General features: G+C 37.6%; 1 protein-coding gene across 1 annotated transcript; it reads left to right on the top strand.

Annotated features, from left to right (window-relative positions):
• The first annotated feature begins 479 nt into the window (after positions 1-479).
• LOC112692450 (ATP synthase subunit s, mitochondrial-like) lies at positions 480-9,875 on the top strand. Its single transcript, XM_025567128.1, has 6 exons — positions 480-627; positions 6,764-6,785; positions 8,414-8,470; positions 8,556-8,776; positions 9,527-9,689; positions 9,764-9,875. The coding sequence occupies exons 1-6, from the start codon at positions 480-482 to the stop codon at positions 9,873-9,875; spliced, it is 723 nt and encodes a 240-aa protein (XP_025422913.1).
• The last annotated feature ends 1,618 nt before the right edge of the window (positions 9,876-11,493 follow it).

The raw sequence follows: 11,493 nt of genomic DNA, 5'->3' as shown, positions 1-11,493 counted from the left end.
ATTTTTCTACTTAAGCTTCTTTTCAAATATAATTTACTTGACAAATATCAGTGCGTGGATGATAAAACCGTAAGTTTTAATAATCACCGTGAAATGATTCAGACCCATTAGTGTTACGATATTGTTAAATAGGTTTGTCAAATCCCTGGGATCCAATAGTTTATAGTAACTGGTGTATACCCGACTTTGGAAAGTCTTATAACAGGGAGTGTCATGCCGACCCCACTTCCTTGGCTACCAGTGTTGTGGCATATAGAACCTCCTCGTATCCGAAGAGAATTCGCTGTCCTAAAGCTGGTGACACGGATCAATAAAGACCCTGAAATTCCGATCCATTAGGACGAAATTAAAACACCCCGCTTGTAGAGCAGAAAAGTTTACAAACTACTACACTAACAACCCGAACGCACTGCGGACCGAATTGCGCGAAAACCTCCAGCCAAACGGAGAACCAGTCGGTTACATAACCACAGCCTGAAATGGAAGTCCCACGCAAAACATGGATCCGCCTCAATCGCACTCGCATCGGACAAGGACGATGCAACCAACTCTTAAACAAACGGAAACTAAGAAATAACCCTAACTGTGACTGTGGAGAGGTGCAATCCATGGATCAAAGACTGTCCGGTTCGACAATACCCAGGAGAGATGGAAAACTTCTTCAAAACTACAAATCCGACCATTGAATGGATAAGCAAACTTGACGTCGAATCATGAATTAAAAGTTACCTGTCATAACCAATAATATAGTGTATTTTTATAGTTGTTCATTTTATTTAACAATTTTAACTGTTTTTATTGATTTATTTTATCTTTTTATTCCTGACTTAAATTATATTGTAATAATTGTTGATTGTGTAGTGCTTAAGATGTTGTACGTCATACGAAATATATACATAATAGTTTATAGATTAGCCTAAACGATATCGGTGAATTTCTCGCCTAAATGATTTACGCTCTATTCAGGTTGGACCTGTAATATTTTTGCGTTGAATGAACTGTAAATGAAAATGTCAACGATGTATCCTTGTATTTTTTTCACAAGGTTCTATCAAGATAATTTTCGATTAATGGGAAGGTGAGATTTTCTTTATTCGTGCTAGTCGATCAGTTATTACGATAATAAAAAATCAACACGAAATTTGAACAAGAAAATAACGTAATTCGATTATTTATGTGGACACTGGATGTATCGGCAATTAGTAAATCTTCGTGGGACACTCGGATCGTACGTTCGATGGTATACACACACGTATCATGAGAGATTATTACACGCGCACGATAGTCAATAACGGTCGGCGACGAGCGCGACTGGATTCCGCGGCGCTGCAGATGTGTATCGGCACGTCGGTACAATCAGAAAAACACGGGTATTTCGTAATTGGAATTTACGCAGCCGGTCGCCGGCAGTCGGGATTAACATATTACATATATTACTATCGCGTTATCGTCGGTATTGTTGTAATGTTGCCGGAGCCGAAGCCGCGCGTTAGCTGCGACCCGGTGCCGCCCTAATGGACAAACGAGTTACGGCCGCGGCGTTATCCCGAACACGGAGTGCCGTCACGGAACGCATGGACGAAAACGAATGAAACCGATCGCGACTGCTGCGGGTGGCCCTAGACACGTTTACGGCGTCCGTTCCGACCGTTACCCGATGGCACACGCATCCGTGCGCATCCATCTCGACCGTGCACCCCTGCGCGCAGTGGCGTAGCAAAGGTATGACGAACTGTGCCTACGCCGGGGGTGCGAATTGCAAAGGGGCGCCAAATTGTGAGAAAGTCGCGTTTTTATCCTACGATCAGATCGACATTTTTTCATTATACTCTTTGAAATACGTTGATGTTGTCTAACCGTACGCACTGCGTGTGAATGTAATGATGAAATTATGAAAAAAACGCAAGGACATTTAAATAAAAAAATTCATATAAAGAAATTATCCATGAATTTGCTTGCGAGAATTTCAAATTTTCAAAGTTCAAAAATTAACACTGTAATAACTTATAAGTATAAATTGTATGCTAAAAAATATTAGTAAAATTAAAGATTAAAAAAAATATCGTGATATCAAATTTCATTTGTTTAAAAAGCGTTTTTTTCTAAGTTTGCCATGGGCGGTAGTGAGTCTATTTACGCCATTGCATGCATGGGAAGCGGTGACGGACCAATAATGTCGGAGGAACAGCGTTGAACATGCGACGATCATCTGCATGCACGCCGTCTGGATCTTCCGGGGCCAGGTAAATCGAGTCGGAAACACCTTTTTCGTGGTTTACCGAATCTCGGGTTCGAGAAGGTCTAAAGAGCTTCCAAAAATTGTACGCGAAAATCGTGATTGAGCACATGCATATGATATATAAATTCAAATCCGATAAATCGATAAAATAATGATGCAACGCGATAGTTTTAGTTTTATTAGGTCTTTCCGAACGCTATCGTCATATTGACAAGTCGGTGATCGATAGTCGATTTGACGATGCCACACGATTTTACCATGATTTATGAATGATCATTATATAATCATTGTAATTGATATTTTTATAGTTTTAATAACAGGCGGCCTTTAGTGAGCTAAAAAATCACAGTTATAAAATAAAATCAAGTATGTGATTTGCGTAAAAAATATTAAGTTTTATATAATAACGTATTATTTACATAACATTGCATTATAATAAATGATTACGTCGCGTAGTGAACACACATTGTTTGTGCGTTTCGAATAAGGCACCGTTAGAAAATTACAACGGTTTGCATTGTTAACAAGCACCCAACATTAGATGACATTTTTGAGGGAACTTGGAGCCTTTTAAATACCAGACCGACGCTGCATAAAACCGGACGATTTCCCCTGTCTAGCGGTGCGCGTGTTATGAACGAAAACGTATTACGTCTGCACGTGCGCAATAGATGTTCTTCGTAAAGACAAGCGAAAAAACAACGAAAACTGTGTGCAGTACTGCGCGTTATGGTTATTATTAGTGTACGGTCGAGTTACGAGAAAATGCGGTTCGTCCGACAAGCTTACAACCGACGAACGTCTCGCGCATTTCGTCACTGGAAACCGACCGACAAGAACGGCCGCGGGCGTCGCGTTGTTATCGAGTGTCCCGTATTGTCGTGCGCGACGCGCGTTGAGGGATAAACATTCGGACCCGTCGTACGAGCGGCAGAGCCCGCGGTCCGATATTGATTTCCGTAGACGCGCTCAAGCGGTGTAGGCGCACGTGTACGCGGGTGCGTGCGCGACGCTCCGGGGGCGCATATCCGTTGCGCTGTCGTTCGACGAAAACGTTTTGATCGGTCGCCTCCGTGTGCGCACGGGTATCGTTCGACGGCTTTTCGCCGTGCGGATTTTTCCCGGTCGTGATCGTCCGGTGACGACGAGGGAACGCGGGGAACTTAATTTCCGGCCCCTGGTGATAGTGGGATGGAAGCGATCGGTACAAGGCGCGTGCGTTCGAGCCAAACGTCGGAGACGTCCGTCGGCAACCGGGTTCGTGGCGATCGCGTTGGCCGCGATAATAAAACGGAAACGATCCGCGACCACAACGCGACCGATCGTTTTCGACCTTATCGCGTCGCATCCCACGAAGTAGTGGCCTTCCGATTTTCAATACACCCCCTCGTGCCCTTTACGATCGTTCGAAAACTGTCGCCGTGCTCCTACGACGGGCCAACCTCATCCTCCGGGCGCATGCCGTCGTCGTCGTCGTCGTCGACTCTTGTTCGACTCGCGACGTTCGCACCATCGTTGGCGAGCACACGACCGTGATAGGGGTTGCTGAGCACCCCCGAGTTCTAAAAATATCTCACGATTTTCGTTCCATTCTAATTAATTATCGTGTTCACCGATAGCATTCGATAACAAATCGTCGTTGTTAAACTCATAGTACGTGGTGTACGGCGGTACTATTTAGTTCCGCCGTCGTGAAAGCGTTACAATGCGCCATGTGCGTTCGCGTTATCCCGCAGCGGTGTACGATCGAAGTTGTCGAAGTTGTCATGTTTCGAAATGTACAACGACTATGGTACATTTTGAATTTCGGGAAATCTCTTCGTTTCCATTCTCTAAAATAAACAATAACCAACAGTTCGGAACAGTACATCACGCGGAAACCGCACAGGATAAGAAGGATAAGTGTTGTACGCGCACAACACTGCACCGATGATCCGGTGTTAATCGTTAATTTCACATTGAAATAGTGTCACCTTTTACTATCGCGTAATCATCGCCACGCCATAACGCAAGTATTAAACCGCAATAAAAATTAGAAAATACTTAATCGTTCACGTGAGCTATAAAACGTACGAGTCGCACGCACGTACGTGCATGCGTGTATGTAAACGAGAACCGAAAATGGTCGGGGTATCGTCCCGATAGCGTTTGCCCGTGTTCGAAGTGGCCCCAAAACGATCGGAGAATCCTCACGGGACACACCCTGCCCTTGTTCACCTTTGCCGAAGGTATTCCCTCGGCGTTTCCGTGCACGTCGTTTACGAGTCGGTGACGCGTATTCCCGTACGAAATACACCGGCGGCGGACTCGCATTCGGTCTTTCATTTCACGGGTCCTGCAGGGCTCGGCCACGCCCGCTCGTTGAGTGATTGCGCGCGTTTGTGCGTGCACTTGTACGCGTGGAAGTGAAATAATAATACGCCGGCGACACGCGCTTCCCGCGGACGCCATTAGGCCAAATCGAGAATCGATACACGAATTCGTTCGACGCACCACCGCGTGCCGTTTTTTTTTACCCCTGTACACTTTTTTTTTCTTTATACTCCTACGCGTGCGTGCGTTATATCGCTCAGTGTTTTCGTCTCTTTCTCGTCGTGTCGTTCACTCTCCTCGACCGCCACCGTGCGTATACATACACTTGCGGTCTCCGCGTACGCGTTCGAGCGTTCCCGGTCGCGGCGTTGACGAGCTGGGCGTGACCGCGGTGAATCACGCGCCGAACCGCGCGTTTAGTCACCTGGAGTTGTCGTTGCGACCGACGCGGTCTTCGTTCCGATCGTTTTCCCCGGTACTTGTAACGTACCGAACGGGCGCGCGCTTTCCGTGACCGTGTCAACAACGATCGGGATCAACGGTATAACAAAGCGAACCGCATCCATGATGGAGATCGATACCGCGTGCAACGTTCTCGTCGACGCGATGAAAAAAATGAGCGCGAAATATCCACGCGCGCGTCGTAAACCATGACAATAACGTTACACGATGTAGAACAGTCTGACCGCGCGCATTTTGTACTCGTTGTGGGAACCCGGCGATCGAATTACGACATCGACCCGGCCTAGGACGTGTAGTGGGTGTTTTGAAACCTCCCTCGGCATACCTGAATCGACAGTCGCCACCGGCACACTTAATGTGCACAATACAGTGTCGCGCCGATGCCGATATCGGATTTCCACGGTTTTCTCCTGTTTTTAAACCCCGCTCCTCCGTCGCTGGGCTCCATTACCTTAACGTATCCTGAACCCCGCGAAACGTTCACGACACGACCAATAACGAGCACTCCGTTATTATTGAAGCGACATTTCGTGCGCTCGAAAATTGGTATAGTAAGTTCCCCGGGTAAATATTACTTTTCGAGCTTTTAGTAAACATCAAACTAAGAAACAAAAGCAATCGCACAAATGGCGTATAGGTTATAAGTGTATTACGTATTCGACGTCGAAAAAAATTATTTCGACAAAAGTCTGTGTATGTTCGACTAGTGAACACACTTTGTAGATATCACGATACGCTGTTTCCCGATCAGAAACATTAGACTTTTTTTATTTTATTTCGTTTTTTATACATCACCGCGACGCCGCAATGTTAATATCGATTTAAAATCGAGAGAAATATTATCATCATAGTTGACTCGCGTAGAATGATCACACGTATTACATTCCTCGTGTTCTTGTAGTCTACCTATATCATTGTTGATGCATGATGAACTTGTGTATTATATTACAATGAATAGTGGTCGCGTTAACACGACTATCGCCACGAATAAGTAATATTAAATAATAAATAACGTATCAGCCAGATATAAATAAGTGGAGCAAAACGTTTCTAACAAGCAATAAAATTTAATTTTTTTAATAATTTTTTTTCTAAATTATCATCGTAAAAGTTGTACGTTTAAATCTTGTAAAAATATCTGTGGTAATAAATTGCATGGTTACCAATTTAGTCCCCAGATAATATACATCGTGATTATAAAAGTAATCACTGACACAGTTGAAATTTGTTTTTAAATGCTAAACGAATTGGTACACTTACTATCCCAGCATAACTATATGAATCGCTAACTGCAGAAACGGGACAATTCCATTTTTATCAAATTTGATTTTATTATCATTTTTTGTTAAGTACGCGTAAATACATCGTTTACTGTAGAAAGGAGTCAAATCCGACTATCCAAACGCTAAATATAGCGTTTGAAAATTTCACTTTACTGCAGAAAGGGAACATATCATGTTCAGTTTTTCATCATTTCTGAAAAATTAGGAAAAGTGGACTTGTCCCGTTTCTGCAGTTATATTCATATATACTCGTATTACAATATACCCACTAGTAGGTAGGTGCACATAAATATACTCGTAATAATGAACCCCAATATTATCCCAACCTAATCTAAGCGTTTACGTGGTTTGGTTTTTGGCGATTGTTTCAGACGAATCATTCAAAGTGAATAGTTTACGAACAATGTAAACATTAAATCATCAGAAGAAATCATCGCTATCGAACGATGAACGTAATTCGGTCAAGTACAATTTTTCTTCATTAAAGAGTGAATCGTCCTCCTCGTCCAATTATCAAAAGCGAACGGTTTTCACGTTAATAAAACATTATTATCATAAACAGTTGACTCGCATATTATAACCTCATGATTTACGTTTCCAATGAACTTATACAGTGTGCTTATACTATTGTTGTTAGTTACACACACGAATTTTCAACTTATATACTATATAAGTTACAGTTGTCGCGTTAACCCAACTATTATCATATACATATATATATTTATATGTGAGTAATATATTTACTGAAGAGCCTCTTAAGGATTCCAAAGCTTTTGTGAAATATATATAATACGCCCTTAGTGTATCAAATAGAAACGTATTGATGTTCATTGCTGCAGAAAGACCCACCATACTTAAAATAAGGGACTTTTAATGTATACGGTCAAAAGTGGAACTTGTTTTAAGTTTTCCTACATCATTTTTTCCATATTGAATTTAATAATTACTTTAAAATATTTTGTTTTATTTTCGACGAAGCGATTGACGGTAATTCGTAAACATTGTTCGAGTACGGTTAACAATTACTTCTAGTAAAAACTTTTGATACGCTCTCCTCTCTAAATTTGTGTACTACAGCTTGTGATCTCAGCACAGGGAGAAAAATGTAAATGGTATCTAAAACGTGTTTGTCAAAAAAACCATTCGACTAACATATTTTTAGAAAATACATTCTAACTAAGAATTAAGTGGTCAACAGTTACAACTACCACACTGGAAAGAGTTGATACGTTGCCTTATTTAACATGTTCAACGCAGCCCGTGATTTCGAAGGTTACGAGGTGACGACGCGTTGAAAATAAGCATAACTTTACTGACTATATTTCTTACAGTTTTTCAGATCCTTGGTAGACTTTATCTTCAATAAATGGTCTATATTAACGTTCAGGGTCGATTAAAATAAAAATGACCGAACTATAGCAGGTTCAAACATCTGGTGAGTAATTTTTGATTTTGTTTTAATTTTGGTATTAATTGAATATACATTTTGTAAATAATGAACATTTTTTTTGACAAAAATCTGAATATTTTGTTTTTATTTATGCTATATTAGTTTCCTTTAATAATTCATCCTTTCGTGCTAAATTTTTATACGAAAAAGTTTCGATGTTTCAGATCTGCCAGGCGTCCTACAACGGCTCAGTTTTTTTTAAGTTCTCGTACATCTGTTTAAATCCTTTTATTATGAAATTATTAAATTAAAATGTTAACTTTATTATAGATTAATATTAAAAAATAAATAATAAACGTGTTTTTATCAAGTAATACGAGCATATTGAATTATGCACATTAAGTTTTCGAGTATTAGTTTTTCGGTAAATCCCGAGCTTGGCTAGATTAACCATTATGATTAAATATCACCGTAGTTTTATAATTTGTGTTGTTTATATTATTGTTCATTACCCAGTGTAACGTCGATTTCTGAATATGATGATTTATTAAATCATAAATGTTTAGAGCACATACGTTATAATTTGATATGTTTTTCTTGTTCTGAAATATAGTTTACTATTAATATTGTGTCAACTTTTGATATTTAATAATTCATCTATATTTGTGAATGTTGAATTGTTGCGATCAAAATGTTTTCTAAGCGTTCACTATTCGGTTTGATGAGAAACACGATTGGAAACAAACGTTGCTTTTGGCAGTTTGTCTCTGACTCATTTAACCAGTAAGTGATTTAACTTCAAAACCACTGTCTCGCTGAAAAATATTTACTTCAGCTTAATCGATTTACATTATTTTATCTAACAAAGGTTTGATGATGAACGGACAAAAGAAATGGGTCCTAATTTGGCATGTGCGGAATGGCTTATGAAAAACGGTGCAAAAGTACGTTGTAAGAACTCCAGTCAATTCGTGGGACATTATGACTTTTTGCCAACTAAACATGATAGTTATTTGAAACAATTTAAAATCGAACAAGTTTACGCTGGAACTGAAGCTTCCATATCCCACTTGGGATTTCTTCACTTCAGTATGCGTATACCGGTTTTGACTATTAATCTATTATCATCTAACTACTTACTGGTTCTCAAATTCCTAAAAGATCTTATAAAGAACATAGATCAATTAATCGTATTAATTATTCTCACTGTTTTACAGAGCATTTATTTTGAATATTTCATTAAAACTAAAATAAAAATTGGTTTACTTTTTCTATAAATTTTTAAATTTAAAAAAAATTAGTGTACGAGTTATATACCTACTATATTTTGCATGGGAAAAATTAATATAGTACGTTATACATATACTAAAATTTTTAGACCATCCCAATATAAAATTTGTTAACATATCGCAATTATAAAATTTCAAAAAACTTTTACTATCTTTTTTTTTTTTTTTTTTTTTTTTTTAACCCTATAGATATATAATTCAACATAATTCAACTTTAAATTTATTAAAAGTTAAGAATTTAAGTGATTTTACTTGTGTTTAAATGTTATATTGTAATATTTTATGTCATTTAAAAGATTTAATTGCCTCAATGAGATTCGAAATAGGTAACAAATTTTATTGTTATTCAAGTGATTGAAAGAATTATAATTTTACTAATTGGAAATTATGTTTGATGTATATGTCTACACTATCTGATTCAAAATACTTTTGTTTTATTTAAATTGATTTACTAAGATTATCAGAATTACAAGTTTTGGGAAAACAATCAATAAAAAATTAGTTGTATATGTAATATATGTGACATTATGTTATAACATTCATGTTGCAGAAGGCTGCGACAATATCTCCGATATAGCATTTGTAGGATGTAACACAATCGATAATGAGGCATTACATAAGCTTCAGATCTTAAAAGAATCCTTGACGTCTTTAGAAATTGATTATTGTGTTAATATTTCTGATGAAGGAATAATAGAGTTGGAACATCTTCAGTGAGAATAAAAAAAATAATATAAAATAATTGATAAAGTCAATATTTTATAATATATATTTATTCTATTTTTAGGAGATTGAAACATTTGCAATTAAAAAATTTAAATCTGAAAAGAGAATATAAAATAATTAACCATCTCAAATCTAAATTACACGATTGTAAAATAGAGTATAATGAAAAATAATACAAAAAACACTGAAGAATAATCTTACAGTCTTTTATATTTTGCTTATTGTAAATTATATTTTATAATAAAAACTTTGTTAAATAATTATAAAATATATCAGCTTTATCGGTATAGATAAAAGAAAGTAATTTATTAAATTTATTAACTTTAGACCGTGTTTCGCGTTTTACATTAAACATTAACATTAAAATACAATTTTAAACATTATATATTTTTTTTCATTTAAGAACATCGTTTATTAATGTTTTTCATGGACAGAAATAGATTCAAAGCTGTACCAACATTTGTAAAATTTTAATTATAAATTATTAATTATATTATTATTAATTATTATTAGCTATCGAACGTGATGGAAATGATTATATAATAATTGGAATCATTCAATGCTGCGTAATAGATAGTGTTCTGTTCTTTTAAACATAAAAAAGAGCTCAGCAGAGTCTACTGTGCGTCAATATTTATTGGTTTTGTCTCGCGCATTATTGTTTTTCTGTCGGAAAACTGCAAAAAAAAAATGATTATTCAATTTTCGAATCACTACGATGAACACGATCACACGTCGCTCATTCGCATACATCGTACGCCACATCATCGTCCATCTATAGAGAGTTACTCCCGGGGTACACTCATGATTATCATGTCTTCCAAATTGACAACAATACAAAGTCCAAGGGGGAACCACAGCGAACATCTGTCAGGGACATAATTTGTGTCATATTATCCGACGCGGTCCGCGAATATTGTAAACTGAATCGCGTACACGAGTTACCTGCGCCCGTGTCCGAGAGTCCGTAACACATTTTAAACCATAGGTTTAGATAACATAAGTATAAGGTATAATTTATGTTGATTACACTAGAACTAATGTACGTCCAGTCCGACGTTAATATATTTTGTTTACGAACACCTTTTTTCGTGCGTAATGCGCCTTGGAAATCGTTCAATATATTCTCCGCACGATATGTACTCGGTAATGTTTCATTTACAGCAAACGTTTCATCTACCCACGCGAGTAAAACGTACCGAAAACCGTTCCATTACAAACTATATTATTGGCGTAACAATTTAGTTAGTTTTCTGCTGCAGGATCGTAGGAAGAACTGCTGCGGTTCGAACGGAAAACCAACCGCAGCCAACAAGAAGAAACGTAAACGATTTAAGTAAACCAATTGATGTATGATAATAACTGTTAGAATTATGATTGTCATGTTGCTCGTTTCCGTTGTCCCGATGTTGCAGTAAATTATTGAAAGTACATAAGTTGTTGGCTTGTTTCCGATCATAACGTTTTGATTTGCGTTTGTTAATTGACAATATCACCCAACGGTTAACGATTGTTTCCGTAATTTATGTGTCAATTATTAATTTGTTATTGCGCACGAACGTATTATTTGATTGTATAGACATTTTAAAAGCACGAAAAACAAAACACGTGTACAAAACGAAACGTATTTTAATTGTTTGTTATTAAAAATCATAAAATCATTATCCGACGGCTATACATTGTCTTATCGAGTAAAATAATTCGTTTACGTAAAATTTGAAGATTGGGCCGGTACATTACTTAAAAAATATGATGTATAATTATTTCAATCATCAAACCAGAACCCCATTA

This window comes from Sipha flava, unplaced genomic scaffold (assembly GCF_003268045.1).
Source record: "Sipha flava isolate LNK unplaced genomic scaffold, YSA_version1 73_pilon_pilon, whole genome shotgun sequence".
Lineage (NCBI taxonomy): Eukaryota > Metazoa > Arthropoda > Insecta > Hemiptera > Aphididae > Sipha > Sipha flava.
Note: the sequence above shows the minus strand (reverse complement) of the source record. Positions and strands in the feature narration are given on the sequence as shown.